Source organism: Strix uralensis, chromosome 5 (genome assembly GCF_047716275.1).
Source record: "Strix uralensis isolate ZFMK-TIS-50842 chromosome 5, bStrUra1, whole genome shotgun sequence".
Classification (NCBI taxonomy): Eukaryota; Metazoa; Chordata; class Aves; order Strigiformes; family Strigidae; genus Strix; species Strix uralensis.
The window spans coordinates 7,890,640-7,918,432 of record NC_133976.1 but is presented as its reverse complement, the minus strand read 5'-3'; the positions used below and the strand labels follow the sequence as shown (position 1 = coordinate 7,918,432).

The 27,793-nt window shown below is 45.7% G+C and overlaps 1 protein-coding gene across 5 annotated transcripts in view; it reads left to right on the top strand.

Annotated features, from left to right (window-relative positions):
- The window catches only part of FRMD4A (FERM domain containing 4A), a 287,785-nt gene that overhangs the window by 184,270 nt on the left and 75,722 nt on the right, over window positions 1-27,793 (top strand). For all 5 annotated transcript variants that reach the window (XM_074869807.1, XM_074869806.1, XM_074869805.1 and 2 more), the window contains exons 3-6: window positions 1,277-1,371; window positions 8,684-8,776; window positions 22,236-22,320; window positions 26,989-27,045. In XM_074869807.1, coding sequence (XP_074725908.1) covers window positions 1,277-1,371; window positions 8,684-8,776; window positions 22,236-22,320; window positions 26,989-27,045 — 330 coding nt within the window. The remainder of the gene's footprint in view (window positions 1-1,276; window positions 1,372-8,683; window positions 8,777-22,235; window positions 22,321-26,988; window positions 27,046-27,793) is intronic.

Here is a 27,793-nt window from a genome sequence, read left to right as displayed (position 1 = left end):
GCCAGGGAAATATCCTTCAAGTTTGTCTCAGCTGTGTCAGATACTATGACAGTGCTGGGTCTAGGGACATTTTTAGAGAGAGGTTGAGAGTCTTAAATCCATTTGGGAGTTAAGTACACATCAGGGTTTTTTCCAACACAAGCTGTGTTTGTATTTACAGGACAGAGCAGTCAATTAGGACAGCAGGGTTCTCAGGTCTCCACCACCCATTTTCTGCACAGCCTTATCATTTCATCTCTATTTAACAACAGGTTCACGTCTGGGGTAACTCTGACTCAGCTGCTTGGCAGACTCATTGGGGCAGTCAAGCCTGTAGACAGCTTTATTTTCACTGAGGCTTGCAGCACAGAGATTTGTAGACCAAATCCTTACGAGCAGTCACCAGGGAACATTGTTGAGTTCTCTGACCCCAGCTATGCCAGTGCTGCTGTAACCATTGCAGCTCTGGGATTTGGGGCTATTACAGGATGTGGGATCACAGGCTGCAGCTACCTGGATCCTTTGTACCCCTGTTTCCTACCAGTGACAGTCAGGACAAGGGCTCTGTTATGGGCAAGACTTCAGTAGCCCAGTAGGAAACACAGGAGCTCAGCATTGCTGATGAAAATTCAGAGACAGGAGGACACATTAGACTTAAAAGTCAAATAAGGTTTTGCAGAAAAGGTAGTAATGCACCATCCTCTGTATGGAGTGAATAGTTTCTCTGAGCTTAGCTTTTATGCTCTTACAAAGGGTATTTTGAAAGTGTGTGTTACTTTCCTCTCCTTCCAAGTGCCTGAATTTGAGGATATATCCTTATCTCTAAATGACAAGTAATACTGAATGGGAAACTATTTTGTTCTGTCATTTACTTCTCATTTGGTCCTGTCACATCCTATCTTTTGGCACTATGTATTTTCTTAGTGTTATGAGCATATATCTGTGCTGTGTGTGTGAGAGTGGGTGTCTGAAATATGTTTGCAAAGGTCCTTGATAAAAAGCTTTAACAACTAAAATTATCAGAGAGGCATGAGTGAGCTGGTCATGGTAGATCTGAACACTGGCAGGCAGTAGATCATCTGTCTGCAGAGACATTAAGCACTGAAGAGGTCAGAATCACCAGGGTTTTAGTATTTACTTAGGAGGGAAACTTACTGCTCATTTCACGGAGCTAATGCTGCTTGCAGATTTAGCTTGAACACCAGAGGGAACATAAAAGCAACAGCAGTGGTATACCTTCAAGCATATCTATCCAAGTTCTCCTCATTAATCACTTTCATTCATTCTTGTTTTCCAGCCAAAGCTTTTGGCCAAGGAGTTGCTTGACTTGGTGGCATCTCATTTCAACCTGAAGGAGAAGGAGTACTTCGGAATTGCATTCACAGATGAAACGTAAGTGTGAGAAATCAAAGACCTAAGATCACAAGAAACCTTGGCAGTTTTGTCCTAAGCAAAATGACCAGCATAGAAGACCTGTGTACCCCAAGGTCCTAGACCAAGGTCTAAGGAGGCAGTGGACCTCACACCAGTCTGTCCCGTACTGCCTCTTCTTTAGAGGGCTGGAGGCTTCTCATGGCAAGTTCAGCATGGCCACAGGTGTACAGAGGCAGTAACAATCCGTTCCTAATCCCATGTTCAAAGAGTTGGCATCATTTGGCATTGGTAAAAGGTTATTTTAAGCTATCATGGATTTAAGATCCACTCGCTGGTTCAAAATTATTAACAGATTGGCAGAACTGTTCAATTAAAGCGTTAGTTTATTCACTCCAGCAGGCTTAAAAGTAATGCTAAATTATTTCAAGGCAAGAAAAAAAAAAAACCCACAACCTCACAAAAGTACTCTATTATTTCTGATGTTTTAGATCCCAGATTAGAGTTTCTTAAAAAAGGGAAAGAAGAAAGTGTGGGAAAGGAAAAGATTGCCAAATTTAACATCAACGAAAAGCATTTTTAAATATAAAATTTCCATTGTGGAAAGCATGTGACCTTACCAGGAATCACAGAACAGCCTTATGAGTGAGCTAAACTAAAGGATGGGACCCTGGCACTGCCATCACCTCAGGCAATGTTGGTTGTTTGCCTTGAACCCCAGCTCACAGAGTCCTAGTATTACCACAAAATTTGAGGTTTTGTCTCAAGACAGGCCATTTCTACCCCCTGTTTAAAAGGCAAGTATAAAATTAGCACTGGAGAAACACTAAAGGTCTGCCAAGTGCTATGATTAGTCCTAGACTGTGATTTTCAGTGCTACTGCACAGTCCCTGCTACTTGTTTCCAGCTGCCTGTTTTCTCTCTGTAGTTAGACTGTCCTCAGCATATGGACTATGCCTCGTATGTGTACCCACCATATTCCACCTTGGTTTGCAATAGGGTTTGTTTTTGTATATTAATCAGGAAGAGGCTTCCCACACCTATATTGTTTTAAAAAACCAAGAATTTCAAGCCAATGCTATGTTCCTAGAACAGCTGTGTCAGCAGTATTGTTGTCATGAGCCAGCTCCGCTCTCCTGCTGAAGTGGCAGGGAAATGTAAATTATCTGCTGGAATAATGATTCGGGATCGGGTAATCAGAGGCTGCTGCATAATTGCATGAACATATCCACATTTATCTCAGCAGTGATCATGCCTCTAGAGCCAGTTCCTTTGGCAAGTGCCTGCCTTGGGCAGCCTGAATCCATCTCAGGACACAGGTTCCAGGATAGAGGAATGCTGGGCATCAGGCACGTGCAGAAGCAGGACCAGAATCAGAGGAGATCCCAGAATCCATCCCATCTCACTGACACGAGAAGTTCAGCCCTGTAAGAGATCTCCAACCCAACACAAGTTTATGAGACTGGTCCTCAGAGGAGGAACAGCAGAAGGCACTGGCAATTTATTAGGCAGAAGGAGGAAATTGCTCCTCACCAAGGTGTTATTTCTTACTGGAGAGAGCAAGTTACTCAGTGGGTGATGTCTGAGAGGGGCAGGAAAGCCATGCCGGGAAGCCAAAGTAGACTAAGAGATTAAAATGTTCCCTTAACAGCCCTAACAGCACAGGTTAAAAAAGAGAAACACATGTCAGACTGCAACCAGATAGCAGCTGAGCAAGTCCCAGCTCTTGGCGCAGCTGAGTGGGCGCAGGGCTCCCTTGGGAGTGCAAGGGAAGCTAATGAGGAGGTATCAGCAATCAGAGAGAGCCCAGCCTCCCCTGAGGCCTCCAGGTTTAACACGGAGCAGTGTGAGCAGAGATCTGGGTTAGTGATGGGAGGAAGCACAAGAAGCCGACAGAGGCTGTGGAGGCAGTGCTAAAAGATGTGCAGCAGCTGCAGGTGGATGTGCATCCTGCAATCCTGGACAGGATTTCAAAGGGTGAGGTGATGGCATCCACTCACTTGGTCACATTTTGACCTGTAGTCAAGATGGAGCAGGGTTCATTTTAGGAAATGCTCAGCCACCCCAGATGAAGATTTGGGGACACCCTCATTAAATCTAGTAAACACAACCCAGAAACATCCCAGTAAATCCTAGCTGATATGAAGCTTGGTCTGCAGTCCTTCTATTGTCCCATAGTGAGTCTGACCTTTGCATTGAGGCTACTTCGGTGCTGTGAAAATAACCTTGACAAAAATATTTCCTCTTCAGTTGTAAGAAGCTTTGAATACAGCAATTGTTTTATTTGACTGAACACAGCCAAAAAATATATACTTGGGGGATTGGACTGGGTCTTGGAAATAGATGTCCCATGTCGCCTTCAGAAAATAAACTGGGCTGTCTATATGACAGATCTTAACCTGCAATATGAAATGGAAGTTTAAAAAAATCCTTTCTTCAAAAAGGATGAAAAACAGTCTCTTAATGTGTGTTTGCAGAGCACCTCACACAGCCCTATAGCTGATACAGACCACAAAAAGAAACAACCCTTTAATTCTGTGATGCAGGCCCTCAGGGATTTCATTCTCTTCACTCTTCACTGTTTCCATGTGCCTTACTTGAAGGGAACTCATAACCAGCTAAAACAGATCAAGCCTGGTTCATAAATGTAGTCTGGGGTTGGCTAAATTGCAAGTTTAGTAAGAAGAAAAGCCACTAAAGTATTAAATCAATTCTTCTATTTAAGAGTAAAAGCTCTATCAGAGTAATTTATTTAGAAATTATTTGGACTGGGGATTTCCATTCATTAGTTGTGCTCTATCATGACAACCTAAGAAGAAAATCAATAGGAACAACCTTTGCGTTGGCAACTTAATAGTTTCTTGTGATAATATAGGGTCATTACTGCATTCAGCGTGACTAAAATTAGATTGTCAGACTATTATGGAGGAGAGAATAACGCCTCCTATTTTAATGATCATAGGAACGCTTTATGGTGTGAGCCATTAACTGCGGGAGAGCACAGGTCAAAAGGGTGTCGTACAGCACATGGCGCCAAGCTTCACATGAAGCCAGAAGAGCTATATGCTGCTTGATTAAGAGTGAAAAGGAATGGGGAAAGGTGGGGTTTTTTTTTAGTTCAGCCGATTATGAATCTCCTCTAACCGCACTTCCCCTTGGCATCAGCTCTTCCAGATTCACTGAGAGCAAGTGGTCAGGATTACCCTTCTGTTAGCCGCAGACGCCCCATCTGGGCCACGGACAGATTTTCCACGTCCTTTACTTATCCTTAGGTGTGAGTCACCTGCTCCACGGAGAACTACCTACTTTTGCACCTCACAGCTCCCCATCTCCATGGGTCCAACCAAAAGCTGATCCAAACCCTTTTGCTCCCTCGCCAGAGGAGGACCCGCAGAGCAGCTTCTTCATCTAGCTAATATATAGGATAAAAACTGCAAGGCATTGAGGCCCCCATTATTTGTGTTACACTTGTGCTAGAGACTATACTGACATGATGAGAGTGCCCTTGCTCAGCCCTGGATCCTATGGCCAAGAGGATGGCCAGGGAAGAGCAGGGTACCACTCTTCCCTGGAATAGTGTCTCACCTCTGGGAACTGGGGGGAAGACTATTTCTACCCTGCAGCCATGTGGCAGAGCCAAAATGAGGGACCAGGTGTCCCATGTCCTGGTTGAACAGCCAGTCCAATGGAGACTGCAGCTCTCAGAATAATGTCCTGCTCTGATGTTAAGACCAGTTCCTTTGTCACCAAGTCCACTGTTTTGCAAAATCTGTATAGTTACACTCATATAGCTCCCTGAGCTTTGCAGCGCCTTCAAAAGTATTTCTGCTGAAGGATTAAGACCTTAAATGAGGAAATCTGTGAGCTTAAAGGGTTTTTTTGTTTTGGTCGTGATTGATGGAAATGTAAAATAGTTTATATGGTTTCTATTATGGGAATCAGTGTTTTTCAATGTCAATTCAATTCAACATGATTTTGACACTGAAGGGGCATGAGTTGGTTTATTAGTCCAAATACCTTTATATCACAAATCAATGTGAATCCACTTTTCAGAAAACTGGACACTAACTAGGAAAACTGTATAAACAGAACCACCTGCAGGCAAAGTATTCATTGATGTACGACTCTTTACTGAAAGCCCAGATAAAATAAAACAGAACTACTGCATGCAATCAACAATATGAACCCTGGGCACCAAAATCCATACTCAGTCTGTAACCTAAACGGACCCAGTTTCTTTTTCTAAAAGTGATTATGTATTTGTTATTGACACATCAGTTTAACTGCCAACATGAGTACAACAAACAGAAAAATGATCTGGCCTCCAATATTCACCCTCCCTATAGGTCACCCAAAAGAGTTTGCACCATTATTTGTGAATACGCTGATATAAATACCCAAATGAACAAATCAATGGTGATAATGAAACAAAAGCTACTTTGTGTCTCTAAATTGAACCGTGAAGGAAATCCAGCTAGATACAAGCATGTATGAATGGGATCCCAGTGCAAGCTGCCTAAATTGGTCCATGAAAACTGTCAGGATCACTACATGCCTAGGGTTATATGCCCATCCTTTTCTCTGTCTTACATGGGCTTGTGGTCCATGAATAGTTCTGCTGAAGACAGGAAGACAGCTTCCAGAGCAAAGCGTTTTGTGGTGTAACAGCATTGGAGTTTGGCTCCCCAATAGACGACATTCACAGGCAGATGCCAGTGACTGTTCACTGCTGTTCTCTACATGCCACACATGCACGCTTGAAAACAAGGAGTTAGGTGACAATCTGCAGTGCAGAAGCTCTCAGCGATGAAAGATTATAAGTGGTAATTGAGTACAGTGAGCAGTTAGCTCCTGGCAGTGATTTAAGTGACCTTCCTCCTCTGAAGGTTCTTTGGATTTAAGCTCCATGCAGATGAGAGTAATGAAACTCTTCAATGCAAAATCTCAGTGGCAATTAAATGTTATTCAGTGCACACAACTATGCATGTGTGCAACATAAATGTGTGACCTGGTATGCATATGTATATGCATATATTCTTTTTGTACTGATTATATCAGTTTCTCAAGTTAAAATGCAGTGAGAATGAAAAGAGCAAGTCTTTTCAAAATAAAAAATACCTTGAATTATTGTTCTGTGCACCATGGCTTCTCAACCCTTCATTGTACATGTTAGGCAAACCCAGACGTTTCTGTTGAATAAACATAAAGGTAGACACTAAGTCCATTGTCAACAAATCGGTCTCAGTGGGAACGGGTGTGTAACGCCATCAGCTGCTGGTGGCTGCTACTTTGGTGATACAAATGCAGCCGGACAGGTTCAGGATAGGATGTCAGGGTTACTGTGGCTTTTCCTTGCTCTGACAGTGTTTTGTACTTTGGCCTACACCGTTAAATGCTTGTTTTGTACTTTGGCTAGGAATGGGTGAGCATGTCTAGTTTCAATCCCCATGTGTGCTGTGGCCTTCACAGTTAATTTCAGCCTTCCTGAGTTCTGTTAAAAGAAACGTAACAGCACTTCAGGACAAAAAAATTAGGAAAAAGGAGAGATTTCAAGAAGGTGGATGCAGTGGGAAATGCGGACACCTCTAATTTTTGGGTGCCCAGCCTGAGAATTTTTCAGTGGGGCTTGTTTTCTGACAGATTACAGCATCTGTCTTCTAAAAAACAAGCCTTGTTAAAGTACTTATCTGTGCTGAACAGCAGGGCACAATGCAGAGATCCCACACTAGTACTGGGTGACTGCATCCCAGCAGCAGAAATAATGGAAGGAGACCGCATCATGCTGCATGCCCAGCCTGCTGAGAGCAAGACCAGTTAGGTATTTAAGTTGGGGCCCGATGAAGCTGACTGACTGGCTGGAGTGGCTGGAATTCCTTCGTGCTGCTCTTCAGGCACTCTCCTGCTGACCTGTGATCTCTCTCCAGGCTCTGGGCATCTATTGCAGGCACTGGCATCAAACAGGTAGGGGTGGGATGGATTGCAGTTCCCCTCCCCTGGCAACTTGAGTTTAAAGCCCTCCTCACCAGCTTGGCAAGCCTATGACTGAAGATGCTCTTCCCTTTCTCTGACAGATGGACCCCATCAGCCCCCAGTAGACCAGGTTTCTCAAAGCGAGTCCCATGGTCCCAGAGTAGCCGAACCCCTGGCTGTGGCACCAGTCCCGTAACCATGTGTTGATTTGCTAGATTCAACTGGCCCTTTCAAACCCCTTCCCTTTAACTGGGAGGACTGATGAAAAAACTACTTGCACTCCATAGTCCCTTCACTGCTCCCAGGGCTCTGTATTCCTTCTTGATACACCTCAGACTGCTCCTGGTTGTATCATTGCTGCCCATGTGAAACAGCAGCTGACTGACTCACTTCAATTCTGTCTCCCCTTGCTTGTCTAGACAGCAGAATGCTGAAGGCGAGGGCTGCCTCTCCCTCTGGGTGAAATGTGGTCTGACTGAAATCAATAGCAAAACACTCACAGGATGCAGCCCTAGCATCACTGAAGGCAATGGCAAAATTCCCGCCGACTTCAGTGGGGCCTGAATTTCACCCTGTGTATTTCCACAGTGCCTAGTTTAACAGGGCCTTTATCTCAGCTGGGGAGAGAGATGCCCCTGTAATATAAATAATGGTATTTATAAAGTACCTCTCACATGCACACAGCGCTCTACAGTGTGGGGAACGTGACAAAGAACAGAGCTCCCGCCCAGGAAACCTTCCAGCAGCAAGGCACGAATGGATAAATTATAGGAGAAAATAATAGCGACAGGTACCATCTAGGCAAAAGGAAAGCAGCATGTGGTAATTGGAGCTGGAATGCTTCATGGAGCAGCTGTTTTTCAGGAGCTCTCTGAAGGAGGAAAAACGAAGCCTGGGCAAACCTAGAGAGGCTATTGCAGGCATGTGGGTGGTAAATAAACTGTCTGAGGCTGTAGAGTCAGGTTTAGCCTTGAGTGAAATATTGCAGGCGTTGTGGAAACTCTTTAACAATAAGAATTTCTAATGAAAATCTTGACAGACTTTTAATGATACAACTGCTCCAGGGGGTTCTAATAAAAAGGTGAAGCTCATAACATTTTGGGTTGTCCCACTTGCTCGGTGCTGCCAGCTTTCACCCTGACAGATTGAACTTTAGCAGCTCGATTCCCAGACTGAAAAGTTGCCAGGATGATATCGCCTCCGCTTCTCAAACATTTATTGTGTGTTTTTCAAATATCATGCAATAGCCGAGGGCAAATAGCATGCGTTTCAGTTCATCTTTTGTAACACCTCAGACCTCATTGCCATCTGTAGCGAGAAACTTCTTTGGTGCCGGGCTCAAAACTATCTCTTCTCTTGCCAGGGGACACTTGAACTGGCTTCAGCTGGACCGCCGGGTGCTGGAACATGACTTCCCCAAAAAGTCAGGACCTGTTGTTTTGTACTTTTGTGTCAGGTAAGTGCGTGATGGCAAGCTCTTCCCATGGGATACAGCTGCGGACAACCTGTTCCCTAGAGGCCAGGAAATGAGGCTGTTGGTTTCTCACGCTGTAGAAATACCTGTGGACAAACAAACACTTTTACAGAGGTTTCTTTTGAGCTCTAACACTAAAACCCATAGCTGCCCACAGAGAAACCTCGTATGAGGGCAAGATTATTATGTCTTTACATTTTTATTTGTGGGTTTTAAACTCCTGGGAAGTCCAAGCTGGGTATGGCTGCAGAACAAAGACCTCTTGCTGCCAGGATAACCAACCTGAGCCAGTCACCTGGAGGGAAAACAGTTGCTTCCTCACTGGTGAGCCATCCGTTTCCTCTGGATTATGCCCAGGGTGTGCTTTATGTCAGGGACCAAATTAATCCCAGTATATCTCTGTCATTTTTACCTTCTGGACTCAACGATATAACAGTATAATGAATTACCCACAAACAGCAAATGATGGCAACCACTTGGCTTCTGCATGGGCATAGAACATAGATAGGACTGGACCATACTAGAAAGGTTTTAATGAAGATTATGGCAGTTTGGGACAATTTCTCTTCATCTGGGAATTTTGCAAGGATCTGTTAGTGTTTGGAAGCTGCTAGAAGCTGCCGGTGCTCTTGTGTACACAGTGTCTTTGCTTCCAAGGGAGGTATTTTCCGAGAAGACAAATTTGCCCTTGCAGATTTAAAAAATGCAGAGAGAGGCTGGGGTTTGGGGTGGCATATGTGCAAAATGAAGTTGATAGTTTTGACTTACTTTTAATGGATAGCTCATGTCTAGAACTGGCCAGTGCAGTGTTATTGTGTCTTTTTCTGTTAGCCTTTCCACTCCAGTGTTATATTACATCTGACATCACTCTCATTCATTCCATAGTATCCACAAAAAAATTAAGACCTACTTTTGAGTTTCTTCCCTTTTGTGAAGCTTTCTTCCCCCACATAGTGATTGTCATTCATTTAACTTCAATTACAAGGGAGGCTTCTAAAAAGAAGAGACTCTTTGTTCTGTTATGCCCTCATATTTAGTGGTGGATATATCTTAGGACAAATCAAGACTGTGCAAAGCCCCATCAATCCAGAACTGGCCTGATGTCTCCCAAGAGAAGAGCTTAATCTACATTTTGGGTGCTTCAAACCATAAGGGTAGATCCAGAGCTGAACATTTCCAGTGTATGCAATCCAGAAGCACCTGCGCTTAGAACTACACAAAACTGTTGGTGCTCTTCTGCAAAAGTGTTAGACTTTTAGGCAAATTTTTTAAAAAAAAAACACCACACACAAAACCCACACAAATACTCCTACCCCAAAAAAACCCTACCACAACTAAAAAAAACCCGAACTCATGAAGAACAAAGCAGCTCTGTTATCAAGCATCTTGCCCAGAGCCAAATTGAGGAGTCTGTGCTAGGACAGGGAGCCCGCAGAGAGCAGGGAAAGTTCTGATTGAGCAAGAGCTAAGTGCAGATTTTAGGAGTGGAACTGCTAGATGTGTGAAAGCGGGTGCTACTGAGCCACTCTCACATTCATTTCAAAGACCACTCAATGAGCATAAATGTTGCCATCTGTATTGTCTTATGAAAGTTGGCAGCACAGTGGAGACAAGTCATTCTATCAGGATCGTAGCCAAGAGACATCTTAGGACTATGGATCCATACAACAGTTAGTAAATGAGTGACCTCTCCTGCTCTGGAATCATAATCCATAGAGGAAATCCATACGGGAAAAGACAGCATTCAGTGTCTGAAAAGCGAGTGTGTGAAAACTAGACTGACTATGGGCTTGTACTCTTTTTTTTTTTTTTTGTGGTAGTAATGAGTGGATTGTCACACTGAGTTACAATTTGAAATGGACTGGAAGGCCAGATGCCTCAAGAGTAAGGAATGGGCATTAACTTACCATGGCTTTTCTACTGGTTTTCTTCCTCTATTTATGTCAGATGCTGGCAAGAAGTTGAATAAGTTTCCCAGCACTTAAAGAGTTCCCATGTCCATCCCCAAATCTGATCTGAGCAGAAAGCAATTGAGAAGAAATTGACTCCGGACAGCTGGCTGAAGTTGGAAAGGCCTCGTGTATCTGTCACCAGCATTTCCAGTTCGGGCTTGGGAACTAAAGCAAGGCTGAAGGAAAGGTTGTGAGGAGACCCACCTACAGACAGGGTTTTATGTTGATAAAGGACTGCACAGGGGCTTGCAGAGCCATCCATATCCATACCATAAACAGAACGCTCCCTCTCTCTCCCCTGCTGCCGTGAGGTAGAAAGCAGAAATAATTAATGCTGTACCATACCTAATTAAAAATGTGTTAATTTTTAAGGGACTGGGTGCCCATGACACCTACTATATAATTGGTAAAGGCTTGCCTGTGTTTGCAGATCCCTTTCTGGCATTACCTCTCTCAAGCATTGCAGCTGAGAAAGATTAGGTTGGTGCTGGGGGTCCTAATTGGGGAGATAGTAATACAAGTAACTGGATGTGCCAGATGTTCGTTACAGAGAAATCTGTTTACTGTATCAGGATTTAGTAATCATGTGGGGTTTTCCCTCTAGTCACAGTAAAAGTACAATTCAACCGCACTGGGTAACTACTGAAGACATGAAGCTTCAGGCAAGAACAGTAAATGGTAGTTTGTGAAGAGGAGAAGCTACAGAGGAACCATTTTCACCTTTTATGTGACCATCAAATTGTTTTTACCCTTAACATGCCTGCAGCAATGTTGATGGGCAGCATGCCCACCAAAGATGCATAGTTTTTAGATTGCTCTAAAAGTACATTTAAAGGGAAGCATGCCTTTTTAAGCAGAGGCTTCTTGGAAGAACCGTGCTGAAAATAGGAAGTTTCACAAGCTTTGCAGCCTGAAATTCTCCTCCCTTATTTAAATCTCTGCAGCACTGTTGAAGCTTCATCTTTTGACACATATTTCCTTGGGGTTTGACATTGTTGAACATTGATGTCCAGTGTCTTTACTCTCTTCTGTAATCAAAGACCAAAAATTTCACAGCACTGTGTCAAAGAAGGATGATTTTATAAGGATGTTCTTAGCATTAGTTCAGAAGAAATTGCTTCTGCCCTTGTACACTTGCACAGCTAACTGAAGCATCTCTGTCTTCAGGTTGTCATCTAGTGCTTCTTTGGATGCTCTCCACTGAGAACAACATAGGAAGCTAGGAAGCCATCAGAACTGCCTGGGCAGCTGTGAACCGCCCCATGGCTATTCTTGTGCAATGTTATTTTATGAGACTCTGCTAATATCCGTTTATATAGCTTTAAAGCCATACATGAAAGCAAGAGGGAGTGCCATGTGTCTTGCAGGGGAGGTGGGACATCTGGCAACAGGATGGGAGTGATATTAGTTCTCATCTCAGAATTAGCTTCCCTGGGTGGCTTTCTAAAGCCCTGGTCACTTGTTGTTGGTGAAACTCATTCCCTGCCTCAGAGGGGTTACAGTGCAGATAAACCAAGTCAGATAAGAGTCACAGCTAAGGTCTGGGAGAAGCAAAGGGTGCTCGACTAGTTGATTTTACAGAGGTGTTTTGAGATGGGAAGAGGGCAGTGAAATTGTACCTCACAACACAAAGTACATGGCAAAGGGCAGGTAAAGTGTGGAGACCCAGGCAGGCAGCAAGGAGGTCAGAGGAAAAGAGAACTAGCAGGGGTTCAGATAAAGGTTGCTATATTTTTGGCAGGGAAGGAAGCATTTTGCTCTGACTCACAGAGGCAGGAGAAGGAAGGCAAAGTTACCCCCTTTGTGTAAATCTTCGAGGTGAGAGAGGACCAGAGCAGAGACGTGCTGTTTGTTCATGGAAAGCAAAGTTGGCCAGGCTTTGCAGTGAATTCTCATCCTCAAACAATGGCCTTGTGGGATTAGCAATGCTCAGCTAGGGAACCACCAGCATGGGTCTGATCTCTTTATCTTCTGGATGTTTGTCATGCTGTTAATTTATATGAACAAGCTCAGCAAATAAAATTCACTTCACTGGTGGATCTTTTCCCAGGAACAAATATGTGTGTTCTCAGGGTAGCTCCACCAGCTGAACAGTGACAACTCACTGCAGAAGTCGTCACGCTAAATCAAAACATCCCTCACGTGGAAAGGCTTTTCTTTCAGAAAGGCTTGGAAAAAAATGTGAAATAAATCCTCAATACTCATATACACTGTGGGGCAGAGTTTGTATCTATGGCCCGGCAGTATTCCCACGAAGGAATGCCTGTGTCCAGCAATGTCTGGCATGTGTTCATATGTACTGGCTAGGCTGAAGTCAGCGTGGGAGCCATGGGGGCTCAGGACTCTCAATATTGAGCCCAGACATTTCACCAGGTTACCAGAGTTACTACAGAAAAAAGAGACCAGCACTGAAACACAGAATGCAAAGCTCACGTGAGTCATTGCTTCCTTTAACCTGAAAGAAGTAGCTCTGTGTGCACCGGCGGTGGTCCAGGTCTGAGGCAGGTGGGACAGATGTCTGAGATGGGACTCAGGACACCAAACCTGAAATGTTTACCTGGTAGACAGCTCTATCTCAAGGCTAATTAGCGCAGCCTCCCTGTATAGCCACTGGAAAGAAATTGGCACTTTTCAGGAACAATGCATCTGACTTACTTTAGATGACTGCTTTGGAATTCAGTAAATTGCAGTCTAAAATACCTATGTCTCTTCTCTGACCTGAGACCCCTGCTCAGATGTAGGCATCTACATTGTAGCTACCTCTTTTCACCAGATGAATCCTGTCTGTGTGCATCAAGGGCAGCCTATAAATTCAGAATATTATTTCAAACAGGGTTGGCACAGCCAGGGCTGAGGAGGCATTTCCATCTACAAGGCTTTGCCTGACTACCTGAATGGAATTGCACCAGATTTCAGCTGCTAATGAGGCCTTCTGCTATTTTAGTTTTTCAGCTCTCCTTTATATCCAGTCTTTAAACCCATATTCCATTAGAAAAGGACTAATGTTAAAAATAAAAGAAGCAGGAGACCATTTGGAAACACTTGACCCTGGAAGGAAGAGAGACAGTGGTTACTAATGTGGATTGTTTGCAGGACTAGACGGACCTTACGACTTGTTGCTGAAATGAATTGCTGTCTCCCACACTGGCCAGAAGACACGTATGGGGTGCAGATTCATAGCATCCTGCTCCCAGCTTCCCCAACTCACCCACGTGGCAATCCCAGCACACCATGGCTGTGTGTGCCACTCAATTCCACTCAGCTTCGCTTCTCTGAGAAATTAGATTAGGGGGTGGTGATGACAGCAGCCTGCTGTGGCAGGAAGAGCGGAATAGAACCACACTAAATTAACCAGAGCTATTTATTTGTCTCCCACGTAACGGGCTGTTTCTCCATCCACAGTTTTGCCCACCAGAGAGGGGTATGTGGCGCTCCACCTCTTTGCTTCAGGCAGGGAATGAGGAATCACCAGCTCCTGTCTCTCCCCTCTGAGGAGGGAGAAGGAGCACCCCCTCTCTGCCCCAGGGTGTGAGACAGGGGTTTACAGAAACTGAGGAGAGGGGCCCGAGGAGTTTATCAAATACATAAATTTTGTATCCAGGGGAGAGGGAGAGAAGTGGCAGAGTTCGCTCCCACCCATGGATATGCTTCATCTCACCTGCTAACACCCAGGAGAAGATGCTGGAGAAAAATCATATATACAGAAATTACTTTGCTCCTCTGCTCTTCCCTGGTCAGCTGCAGACCCCGCTGCAAGGGGAGCTACAAGGAGGGCAGTGCTGGACCCCATCTTGCCATGGAGCTCAATCATCCCAGGAGAGTTCAGGGAACTGCCCTGAGATTTCAGTGCCTTGGCGTGCTCCGTCCTCATCCTTGTGGCTAGCCATCTCTTCTCTGACCTCCTTCCAGCTGTCTCCCTCATCTGGTCTCACTACCGACACTGAGCCTGTAACTCCCCGCATCAAGCTCCCGGGCAATTTATGCTACACATAAGGGGAGACAAAGAGCCATCTCCTGCTCACATTGTATCTCTACAGCTCCATGCACTGCTGGGGTGCTGTAGAAACAATAGCAGAAATCAGAATATGAAACGCACATAACCAGCCCAGCCCAACCAAGCTGCTTTCAGGGGTTGCTGTGAGCTGCTCTGTCTATAAAGTCCAGCAAAGCTGTGCCATAACCCAGATCTCTTTGTACAGCGTGTGTTTTGCTGGTTGGTGTGCATCAGCTGTGTGTACGCTAAGCAGGAAGATCCCAAAAGCCAGCAGCCCTGCAACCCCCCTCCTCCCACCCAGCCGCAGTGTATAAATACACTTGCCCAGACCTTGTTTGTGCTGGAAGACAAGGCTCCCTGCAGACAATTTATTGCAGCCTTCTCAGGGTGGCCCCCTGCTCTGTTCACCAGGGGGAAGGTGTAATAAATTGCCTGCGGGGAGGCTTTCCTCCTCAGAGTCTCTTTAGAGATATGAGAAACTTCTGTCCAGTCAGAAGATTTACTTGTGTGAAAACTGACCTTTGCTTGAGGAAGGGAACTAATGGGGCTCTGCTACTTAGCACACAGCTCTGAGCTAAGCCATCCATTATACACACATCTTAATAGCAGTCTGGCTCTTCAGTCCCATAACATCATTTCTGTTTTCTGCTTAACTGGGAATGTATTTGTATAAGTGAGCTGTGTTTAGAGAAGGGGATAAGTTGTTTTTCTTTTCCATTCAGCCACCCAAGGGGGAAGAAAAAGCAGCCTTCTAAAAATTTGTTGTTTTGAGCCGCATTTTGAATGTGTTGATGCTGGCAGCATTGTCTTGTCTAATTTTGGGAAGCATTTAGACAGCATGATAGGTACTATGCAGAAATGATGGATGCTGTCAGTGTAGGATTTGTACCTAATTTGGATCAAGCAGCAGTACCTATGTCAATGCCTACACACAGATTCTCTGACTGGGTCAAAGTCATGCAGACATTGTTTCCATTTTCATTGCAATCTGTGCATTTATACCTTACACCAGTGGGTGTGATTTGCTGTCATCAGTGAAGCAAGCAGAAAGGTCTGCTATGAGGAGTCCCATCGCCATGGCATTGAACAAAGGGGTAGAGCCAGTGAGTAAGTAAAGCCCATGTCAGCTTTCACAGCTGAATCAAACCTTCATGTGCTGCTGAGAACATGGTGGAATGGCTAGAGGGATTTCTATTCCTAAAATTGTTCAAGATCCTCAGATGCAAGACACTCTACAAATACTGAGGGATGGTGCTATGCAAGACAGTGTACCCCCAAACATGGTGGAGGAACGTGCCTGCGTTACCACCTTGGATCCTTCCCTTCTCTATGTTGATACTGGAGCACTCTGCGGTTTGCAAAGACCCCCAGCATGTACAGCTTGGAAAAGAGGAAGAGAGCTGGTCTCTATATATTCCAAAGCAGATCCCTTAGTATTTTGTACATGGAGAAGATGAGGCATAGGAATGAGCAAATATCCCCAAAACACATGGTTTTCTGGGACTTCTATGGGCCAACCTCTTACAAACACTGAGGAGAATGGATGGGTGGTAGGTAAAGGTGCAAACAGCTTCATAGTATAGTACAGCCACTGGGAAAGAGAGAGGAAACAGGCTCAGGTTAAACAATACCCACATCTTTATTCTTTTGTTAGCTGCATTTCTCTGTATTCCTGGACTCACGTTCACCTTCAGTTTTGTGGCTTCCTTGCAATGAGTTAAAAGTTGACACAGGTCTCTCCTGCTGCGTCCTTGTCCCCTGCATACCAAACCCAGGTGCTGGACTAACCGGCCCTGAGCACGGCACAAGCCCAGGGGACAGGACATGGGATCAGAATCAAAATGAATGCAGAAGGGGAGGTAAATGGAGCTTTTTAGCACTGCCGATTTTCATTCCTGGCTGATTACTTAACAGGCCAACTATTTAGCATGACCATTGTCTGCTTTAAGTGTCAGCACATAAAAGTGTGCACCCATGACTATTAGCAAACAGGGCTGAACATAAAAGGAGCTCTGCAGCCTGAGCTGCTCAGAATACTCATTTAGCATGAGACACTGGACATAATGACATCTGCATTTAAGTCCATTATACCACTGCATGTGATTTTTCTTTTCCTGCTTAGCAAATGACTTCATATTTTTCAAATTATCCTCTGAGGTTTTGAATGACATGGTGAGGGATAATGAGCCAGACCCCAGGATGGGTGAGGCAGAAAAGGGGTCTTCTCCTTTATCCATTGCTTTGTAATCATGAAATAAGAGGCAGTCCATTGACAGAGCCACCGAGCTCTGCTGACAGCTCTGTCCTGCATCCTAACCAGGATGGAGTCAGCCAGCTGGGAAGGACACAGGAGACACCTCTGCCCATTTCAATCCTTTCTCTTGTGTCTGAGCGCATTTCCCACCCAGGGCAGGAGGAAACACCGGGGAAGGTGATTGCACATCAAAACCAAAATCCTTTTGCTTCATTCTGACTTCTTCCATGAAATCTGGTTTTACCCTTTATTTTCCTTTTTCATGGGAAAAATAACGCTTTCACCAGGGGACAGAAGAGCCACTTGGGACTGCTATTCTGGAATTTTTCCCCTTTCCTATTCTTAATAGGCCCAAGAAGGATGTTCTGCCTCCCTGCATGGAAGCAGTACCACAGGGCTGGAGGGAAGGTACCCCCCCTTGCCAATACTGAGTCCCCACCTCCTGCCCTTTGGAAAGGGCAGGAACTCACCCAACAATCACTGCCACAATGTTATCAGTTGCGGTCACCGTCGTGGTCACCTTGACCAGCAGCAAATATCCTCAGTGCCATCCTTGGCCTCCCCATCACTGCCTGGTACCGTTCGCCTCTGTTTTGACTGTACCAGCACACCAGAGCCACACGCATTGACATGCCCCTTGCCCAGCTGCCTCCTGTGCCCCTGTGGCCACCCCACCGCCTTCCTCTGAAAGCATCAAGACTTCTGAGGAGTGAGGCTTGATAGGAGAGTAACAAGAGAGTGCTTTGCTATGCCCTTGCCTGGTCTGGGCTCTCCAGAAGGCGGAGGGACCTTTTGTCCTAGTCAGGGCTCTAGTTTCAATAACAGTTTTTTCTGGTAGGAGCACTCCTCAAGAAGATGCTGTTTTTCAGAGAAACAAAGTGCTGAAACCTTTCTGAGGTCTTCCAAAGCCCTTTCAATGTTTTCTTTTAATTTTCTTGGAAGAAAACACCATGGCAGAAGAATGGGAGTGTTGGAGTGTTTTTGGTGAAAAAATGGTTTTGTTGTTGGATAAAAGCCCTTTGGACTAGCTGGTTCCCACCAGAGTCAAGCTTCACAAGAAGTAGGATGATATCACTGCCCCAGGACAGATCTAAACCTGAAGTAGACAAGACATCCATTTGATGGGTTCATGATCCCAAATATCATTGTGTTGAAGACCACAGTGAAATATGTTTACCACTCGGCAGGTTCTGCTTGGAAATAGACACATGGACTTGTGATCTCAAATGCTATGACAGTATATTTGCACAGTCAGGAACACGACTGCTCAGAGCCTGGTCCCTGCTGGGTGATAGATGGCCAAATTCAGGCTGATGGGATACGTCCAGGGCTGTGTATTAGAGGCAATGCTAAATATTTATTTGACAGTTTCTTTTGGTGTGTGGAAATAGGGAGTGCTGCTCCTTTCAGCTCTCACTGTCCCCACAAGCACGCCCCCATCTCAGGTGCTTTTGGAGGCCGTTTCCCAGATAGTTCTGAGGTCTCCTATCCCTGCGGCAAGGACGAAGCGCTAGTGATCAAGCATCTTCCCAACACTGCTAAATTTGCCCATCTGCACACACACAACTTGCATATGAGGCTGGCAGCAGCAGCCAGGGATTCTCCATTGCCTGAACGACCATTAATCAAACTGGTGAGTCCAGGGCCCAGTCAGGCATTTCTCCCTGCTGCAAGTCGGAGGTGGGCCTGTGTGTAATGCAAGGGAGAAATTGCAGTAGTGCCAGTTTCCCATCACCCAAGGATCGGGACTTTCCACAGCTGCTTCTCACAGGCACCACTGTATAAATGTCTGTGCTTGGCTGGTTATGATGGGAATTGCCATTCATCACGGTGTGAGGGGGCTTAAGCTGTCTCAGCAAGTTGTCAGTTAACCAACACTTACTATAGAGCAATATGATCCGTACGAAACATGTCCTTGCAGCTAAAAAGCCTTAAACATTTCAGATGCAGCAGCTTCTGAAGACTTCCAAGATACCTTCTGCAGTACTCATTATTATTTTCCTGCTGCTGAGAGGGAGCAGTCAAGATAGGCACTTTGTGTTCATTACCCAGCAAAATATTCACTGGTCTATTTAATTAATGCTTAGAAAATGTAGTTGATGAATTATAAGTTACTAGGGGTGGGGAGGGATGGGGAATACAGAAATAGATTAACATTGGCTGATCTTTTAAACTTTTTCAAAAATTATTTCTTCGATTTTTACACTCACAAAGTCTTGTGGGGTGTTCCCCCTTATTTTGGGCACCTGATTTCTCATAGCAATAGTTGCTGGCTATCAAGGAACCTCTTGTAGGAGTTGCTTGAGGCAGAGCTGTTCGTTGGCTGTATTGCAAGAGATGTAGGTAGTGGAGCAGAGGTGTGGGACACATTGTACTGCCAGTTTCTCTGTCCAGCCTCTCCATTATTTCCTGGACGTATCAGCTTCACACATGGAGGAATGCTGCTCCCAGGGGAGTCCTCAACAGAAATCTGAGAGTTGCCCCTTAAAACTGATGATCCTGAAACATGCTGTAAGAAAGGGCTTATAAACTGAACAGGCAAAACTGACAGAGAGGGGCAGAGGAGGGAGGAGTATTTTCTAAACACAGCAAAACCGCCCCAAGCAGCTAAATGATTTTCTGAAGGTCATGAAGGAAACCTGTGTCCAAGTCAGGAATTTAACCCAGATTTTTTGCTTGGTTCATTGCCTTAGCAGCTGGACGCTTCTTCCTGCCTCCTTCGTCACTGACATTGGTCATTGTAAAGTGCGGTTTCCTTCACCGTATTTGGAAAAGGTGGTAACAGGAGGAGGTCTGATTCACCATCAGTGCAAAAAACGTGTCTCTCCCTCCCCTTTCTGTTGTTGCAGCACTGGCTGTGAATTCAGGGGAGTCTGCTCCAGTTCGGGTTTTCTGAGCTTGCCACACAGAAAATCCCATAAGAGTTCTCTCTGAAAATCTGTTTTCTTTTAAGTAGCACCAATTTCCTGGTGCACGTGTTTTGCATTTGTCTGGGTGCATGTGTGAGAGCCAGTAGCTCCCCAGCACACTCTCCACTCTGGAGATCACTTGAGAATTGGGTTTTCTTTGTGAAGATGAAGTATCATGTGCAAGCTCTGTGCTCTGAGACACTCAATTTTGTACAGAAAATGATCTCGGTGTGTGCCTATGTGGAAAAAACCTTGGGAAAGATCCTTGCAGCCTTAAGAAACGCAATATCGCCCTCTAGTGATGATGAGGATGGTGTCATTTGATCTGATGAAACAAAAAGCATTTTGGCTAACCTTCACACTGGGATTCAAAAATGGAATAAATGCTCCTGTTTTCTTCTGACCCTGGAAGTAAAGATCCTACCGTCACAACTTAGAGAGCACTGGTAGTGGTGATAAGCAGAGAAGGTTCTTCAAGAATCATAGAATGTGTAAAATTATCATTTTTCTCCATGAATTCAGCAGATGGAAAGCCAGCTGCACTCAGAGAGAAGATCTAGTAAGATGGTTCCTTTTTTAATGCGGCATCTTTTTTTTGCATTTCTGAAGCCATGTGTATTTTTATTTGCCAAAAAAAAAGAAAGAGAGGCAGTTTCAAGGACAGGAGGTGAAACCCAGTGGAAACCAGAAAACAAATTAAGAAAAAGTTTAAATTTTGTGCTTCATGATGCTACATTCAAACGTTTTTTGTTTTTCTTATTTGGGCTTTTATTTCTGATTTGAACTCTTCCTGAGAGGGAGGAGGAGGGATAATAGCAGAAGGACTTCAGGAGAAGAAGAAGACCTCAAAATGTTTCTCTCACTCTAGTAAGCACGTAGTTGGTTGTATCTGTCAGGAAATAAACTGTTTTGAAGTCTTCAGAAGACAGTTAGGAGCACTACAAAGCTTTGACCTTTACCCCTAAGCAGTTACATTTAAGGCCCTGCATTCTGCAAAGAGCTCAACATGGACAAGCCCTCCAGTGCTTGTGTGAAGCCCCAGGAGCCTCAGCAGGTCTCTCAGCCTCACTACCAGACAGGGAGCAAGGTTTCTCTGTAACTGGACCCCGCATCTGAACCCAAATTTCTAAGGTATCTCCTTTTTTTAAGTTCCTCATGCAGACAGCATTTCCCTGGCACCTTCCCTATTCTAATTGCCTCTGACAAGGCACGATAGTACTGGAATTTATGTAAGGAATATTGCTGCCACTGTACTGCAACTTAAAGATCACTATAAAACACAGTAGGCAGATAGATGTATTTTTTTTTCCTTACTTAAATCATGAAGTAAAAGCAAAATTCACCTTAATGATTTGCTGAACCTATCCAGGCTTTCCCTGGCATTACAGGAACACAAAACATACTTATATGTAACGATCAGTCATTAACTTTGACAGTATCCTCAGCTTTTTTTCCCCAAAAGGTCACAAGGCCGAATTAAGGGCTAGAGTCGGTTCAAGCCTGTGGCAAAACTCTCATGGAGTTCACTGCCAAAGGATCAAATCTTCAAAGCAGGCAGGACATGGAGTACAGAATAAATTCATACATATCATGGGCTTTCAACATAATTGCAAATATTTGGGGTATTCAGCCAATGCAAGAGAGTGGGTTTTTCTGACACCGAGGGTTTGGACTGGTCAGCTTTCTACTGAGTTCTGAGAAGTCATTTCAGCTCAAAAAAAAAAATTAGATCATTGGCATTCCCAGTCCTCCCCAGCATCGCTACTCACGGTACTGGTAAATTGTGCAAGGTCCTTAACTACTGCTGGTTTCTTGCTCTGCAACCGTAGCTGCTACGTGCTAGCTGCTAAAATATGTAAAGAAACCTTAATAAAATTTGCCTTATGCAGAGCTGAGGGACAGGGAAGGAATCCAGAAGTGGATTTCCGTTGGTGAATATTTTACAAGATGCAGGTTAACAGCACGGAAATGGGCAAGTTAGGTAAAGGAGTGAAGAAAAAATGCCAAAATGTGATGGAGAATGAAGGGAAGTTTACAAGCAAACAGGAAAAACTACTATTTGAAGTTCAAAAACAAAACAAAGGATTGTTTAGAAACTAAATCATTCACTTGATGATCCAGTTCCTTTGGTATGGCTGGGGTGATAGTGACTGATCGTGTCCTGGAGCATGCACAAGCCTCTTTCACCACCCCAGTCTGCCAGAAACAAAGAAACTTCATTTTTAGTACACTCATCGTGACTCCATTGACCACATTTTTCAGGTAATGAGTGCATTTTTATGTTTTGCCCTAGTTCCCCCTTGTGTCTCACCTCTCTTGCTTTCTCTTTCAGGTTCTACATTGAAAGCATCTCCTATCTAAAGGACAATGCCACCATTGAGCTGTTTTTCTTGAACGCCAAGTCCTGCATCTACAAGGTAAGGACTTGGGGAGCTCTGGGTGGCACTGGGGTGGGCTGAGACACCTGGGTCTGCATTCTCTGCCCCAAAATTTACATTAGATACACCCCAACTTCGAGATACGACCTCCTCCTCCCACCCTCCTTCACTCCTCTGTCTCTAACCACGCCGGCGCTTGGCAGCAGCTTCCCTGTTGGAGAGAGGTTCTGAGGTAAAACACCCCTGCAGGTAACTCTTGTGGTTGGCAGGAGGGAATCTGCAGCTGCTAAAATGATAAACTGTCTTGTATTTAGAAGGAAATGTCTGGGTTTGTATTAAAAAAACGCTGAGGGAGGCCGGCTCTGGGCTGAGGGGGTGTCGTTAGGGGTTCCCGCCCGAAGAGGGCGGCAGTGGCCGCGCGGGCCGCGGTGCGGGCGCCATCTTCTGAGTTAGGCGGCGGGGGCGGGAGCGAGTGTGGGGGGTGAGTCTGTGAGAGGGGAAGTGCTTGTGTCTGTGAGACTGTCGGTGTGTGTGAGAGAGTCTGCGAGAAAGTGTGAGTGAGTGCGTGAGGTGGTGTGAGTGCGAGCGTGGGGGTGGGCATGGGGGGCTGAGTGTGTGAGGGGTGTGTGACTGCATGCATGTGGGACTGGAAGAGTTTGTGCATCTGTGAGCGTGTGTTAGGGATGCGTATGACTACGTGTGTGTGACTGTGATGGAGTTGGTGGGACTGGGGGAGTGAGTTTGTGGGTGTATGTGCGTGTGGGGGCAGGAAGGGTGCCTGTGGGGTTATACTGAAGATCACTTTGTAAAGGAACAGGCCATGCACTGAGAAATATGTTTTGTACCAGAGATACACCTGTCTGGTAGGCTACTGAAAACACCAGCCTGCTGTCACCGGCACTGTAACTCAGAGCTGTCCCTTGCAAGGCACTCTGTGTGCCAGAGATAAGGGTGCCCTGGCACAAACTCCACTTCCCTGCCAGAGTGCCCATGCCAGAGCTGCGAAGCTGATCCCTCCAATGCTGCAAGACAACCGTACAAGTGAAAAGGCAGGGCCCACAAAATGAAGCAGGCCCAGAAAATGAAGCAGGCCCAGAACCCACCGAGGTGGAGTCTGGCTGCATGTGGACTCAGCCAGGCAGGCTGGATAGGCGGCTCGATGTGTGGGACTGGGAGAGGTTTTTCAGCAGCTGGGATTCCCTGGGAGGATCCCTTCTACCTCCCTCTCTGCTGGCAGAGGCCATGCCTGGTGACTCACCTCCATCTGCCAGGGAGGAAGTGGTAGGAAAAGACAGCTGTAGTCAGGGAGTGATTGTACCACCATGCCACAATCCTCTGCAGGTTTGTGACCTGCTAAGCCAATTAGCTTACACCGAATCTGGAGCCTCGCTTCCTGACATCTGCATGTCCTAAAATGCAGGGACTAACTTTGCATCTCCTAAGATGCAGGGTAGAAGCCAGAAAATGCCTTTTTTCCAGTGTTCAGGAAAGAGGCAGGGCTGCTGAGCTGAGCTGTGCAGAGCTTTGCTCTCTGGCAAGGCTGCAATTAGATGTGCTTAGTCAGCCCTCTCCAGCAACAAGCTCTGTGAGCATCACATTTTCATTCCTGGGGAAAGTTCCTTTTTGAAGTACTGCCAGGAAAAGCTTACACTGTTGTTCTTTTTGGGGGGAAATCTTAATAAGAAGAAGAGAAAAAGAAAAAAAGTGCCTACAGATCTAGGTTGGCCTATTTTCGTCTGACCTTTCCTGAAACCATTACTTTGCACATATTCGAGCTGACTGCCATCTCTATCCAAAAACAGCCTTGCTGGATTCCCAGTCTCCCATGCGGGTCCTTCCCCATTTGACTTCCAGCCACAGTAAGCCATGCTGTGCTATTAAACAAGGCGCTGAATTTGAAAGTTGGGTGCAAAGTCTCTGCTAAGACACAGGGCGAGCACCCAGCCAGCATGCCTTTTAATTACTCGAGCGTGTCTGAAAAAGGGCAACGAAGCTGGTGAAGGGTCTGGAGCACATGTCGTACGAGGAGTGGCTGAGGGAACTGGGGTTGTTTAGTCTAGAGAAGAGGAGGCTGAGGGGAGACCTCATCGCCCTCTACAACTACCTGAAAGGAGGTTGCAGAGAGCTGGGGATGAGTCTCTTTAACGAAGTAACAAGCGATAGGACAAGAGGGAATGGCCTCAAGTTGCACCAGGGAAGGTTTAGACTGGATATTAGGAAATATTTCTTTACAGAACGGGTTGTTAGGCCCAGGGCAGTGGTGGAGTCCCCATCCCTGGAGGTGTTTAAGAGTCGGGTTGACATAGTGCTGAGGGATATTGAGAGTTGAGAACTGTCAGTGTTAGGTTAATGGTTGGACTAGATGATCTTCAAGGTCTTTTCCAACCTAGATGATTCTGTGATTCTGAGGATCCCTCAAGGTGTAGAAAGGAGGAGTCAGTGTCTAAGCACAGCCAGTGCTTATCATCCCTGCAGCTAGTGGGTGGTGTTGCATTCTCCCAAACCTTGAAAGCTTCCTGGTTGCACCAAAAGTTTCCTTGTTGGACTTCCCGTGGATACCTTCACCCCAGGCTCCCTCACAGCCCAGAAAGACCATCCTGTGTTTGATATAAGTGTAGTTCGTAACACTATGCTAGCACTGCAGACCTTCCCCCGTTGATTCTCCAGACACACACCCTCAAATGTCCCCATGCACAGGGCTGCTCAAGTTGGGAAAGAATAAAACTGAGGCCTGTTTAGCTTGGGGCTGCTGGTCCACTGGGTCACCAGCTGGCTCTGCGTTAGGTGCTGTACTCCTCTGGCTGTGCCCACCTCTCCTCCTCGCCCACCTTGCTGTATAATGAGACAATCATGGACACACACCCCCAAACCCTCACACAGGACCAGCAAGCCACTGTTGCCCAGAAAGGCCAAGCCACCAAACAAGACAGGGCTTGGCGTCAGGCACTGTCCCTCGATCAGACTCTTTAATTACTACCATGTTCTGGCATGGGTTTTGGCCTGTGCCAACTAGCCCTGTCCCAGGCATTGCTCGGGCACTATTCAGGGATGAGCACCTGTTCCCAAAGGCAGAACAGCTGAGGTAACCCCCTCTGGGACTGGGGGAGGGAGGAAGAGTGTATAGTCATGAGCTATACTGTGCCTCGTACCCTTAGGGCCAGAGAACGTGCTCGGGCCCACTTTACCTACTAGCACAGACTTGCCATAGCATCGACATGTGGTTGCAGAGTCTGGTTTGTCCATGCGATGCCTGGTGCTTCAAGATGGGAGGAAGACCAGGCACTGGTTCTACTCCGCATCGCCCCTTTCTGTAGGATATGTCTGACTGCCCCAGCCTGGCCCAGCCTGCAGCTGAATCGACATCTTGCACCAGCCGCTTCCCTTGGCATAAGCACATCGTTAGTGCAGGTGCCTGCGTGAATCAGGCAGTTTAGCTGAACAGGGGAAGGTGTGTTTATCGCCTGTAGCAGAGCTGGTCTTCACTCCCCAAGGAGTTGTTATGAAGGAGGTGAAGGAAATGCTTATTTTAAAAAGCTGGCACTGGTGAAAGCCAAGGACACCTGGATCTTATCCTCTGTTTTGTTCCCTTTGTTTTTGATTTTGCCAGAGACAAGCCAACGCAGCGATTGTGGCTTGTAAATGAGGTGTGGCCATGACTTGGCTGGAGCATGGATCACAGCAGTGATCTATATTTAGATCACTCGTTTCTTGCCAGATGAAATAAAATATTAAAAACAGCAGCTTAAATAAATACAACAGAAAAGCCACCACGGGAGTGAGCTTAACAGTGACCCAGTTTACAGGGCCACATATGTAGGAGACAACAGAGGAGTTCTAGTTGCAGAATAGAGGCCTAAACAGTATCTCAGTAAAAGCCCACTATCTTCCCAAAATCAGGGACCAGAGTATCGGGGAGAGCACGCTTGGCCACAAGATTAAAGCTCGTGCCTCCCATCCCAAGCATCTTTGATGCTGGGTCTGCATCCCACACATGCAGACGGAGCAGTGCTGGCACCACTTGGTTCTGTTACTGCTGTGTCAGGCACAGCAGAAGGACGCAAGAGGATCTCATGGGACCATCAGTGTCCTTCATGTGACCGTAAGATTTGCTGTCACAGCTCATTCTCAAAGCACCCCCAGCCCCAGTGCTCATGGGGGTGAAGGGGCCAAAGCCAGAGCTCCTGTCCTGCAAGAGGGAATATGTCTCTTTTTCCTGTGACTTTACCCTGGGCAAGGGACAGAGGAGTTCTGCGGGGGCTCTGACACAACCTCAGTGAAGACAAATTTTCTCATTTCTTTGCTTCTGTGAGCCAAGGACAAGGCTGTGCTCCCCTGAAGCACGGGTGACGTTTGGGGGAGAAAAAATTTATTTCCCAGACTACCTTTCACTAAATCACACAAGAAAATAAAAATTACCCTGATCTTCCCCCTTCCACCTGCCTTCTCCTCCCTACTCACAAGGAATCCCTTCATGCCACATCCAGTTATGCTTCATTTACCAAGCCATTACACTGAATGTTTGGCTTTCTCCACATCTGAGTGGGCAGGTTCTCCCTCACTTTGGTCTCCAGGATCACAGGGAATGCTTTGAAGCCTAGCCAGGGGAGAAAACTGGCACTGCACGCTTCACCGTGCAGGAGGAGATGCACATCCTTACAGGGGCTCAGACTCACCTCTTTTTCTTTCTTGTTTTCTTCACCTTTCAAGGAACTCATTGAGGTTGACAGTGAAGTGGTGTTTGAACTGGCTGCATACATCTTGCAGGTAAGCACCCATCTTCTCTCACTTCGTGCTTCCTCATGTTGCATTACGTCTTTTGATTTGTCAAATCCAAAATGGCTGTATGGAAGTGTAGGGGTTTCCCCAGTTGCAGGAGAAAGATGTCTTTACACAGTTTTCATCATTCATACCAGTGCAAAATAGGTACAGAAGGCTCTCAAACCAGACCTCTTCATGCATGGAGCAGATTCCACTGCCCAACAATTTGCATACATAAATGTGTATCATGTTTGTGCTGACACAGATATCCAAGACCCTGGGGAATGACGTAAATCCAGAGAAAATCTAGGTGATGAATGCGGTTTCCTAGGTGAAGTCCATACGCAGTGGGTTCTCCTCCAGTGACTTTATATGCATTCATTTTGGCAATGGAGCTTGGCCCTCTGATGATCTCCATGAGCTTCTACATATGCAACTGTCTGTATTCCTCAATGTGGTCAGAACGGCTTAAAGACTTTCAAAAAAACTTTTCCAGAAAAAAAAAATTGTCTTTGAAAGTCCTGCTCTTTGGGAAGAGGGAAGGGGTCAGAGAGTTTGGTAAATCTCTGGTTCCCAAAGAGGAATCTTTTCAGGGTAGTGGAGGTGTTTTTTGTGAAAGATCTCTTTTTAGGAGCATGACTGTGGGAGCAGGTCAGAGCTAATTGTCAGATGATCCTTGTTCCCCTTTCATACAATGTAGCTTTAATTTTTTTTCCCATCAACCATGAAGCTATGAGGAGCCATGTGAACAGAC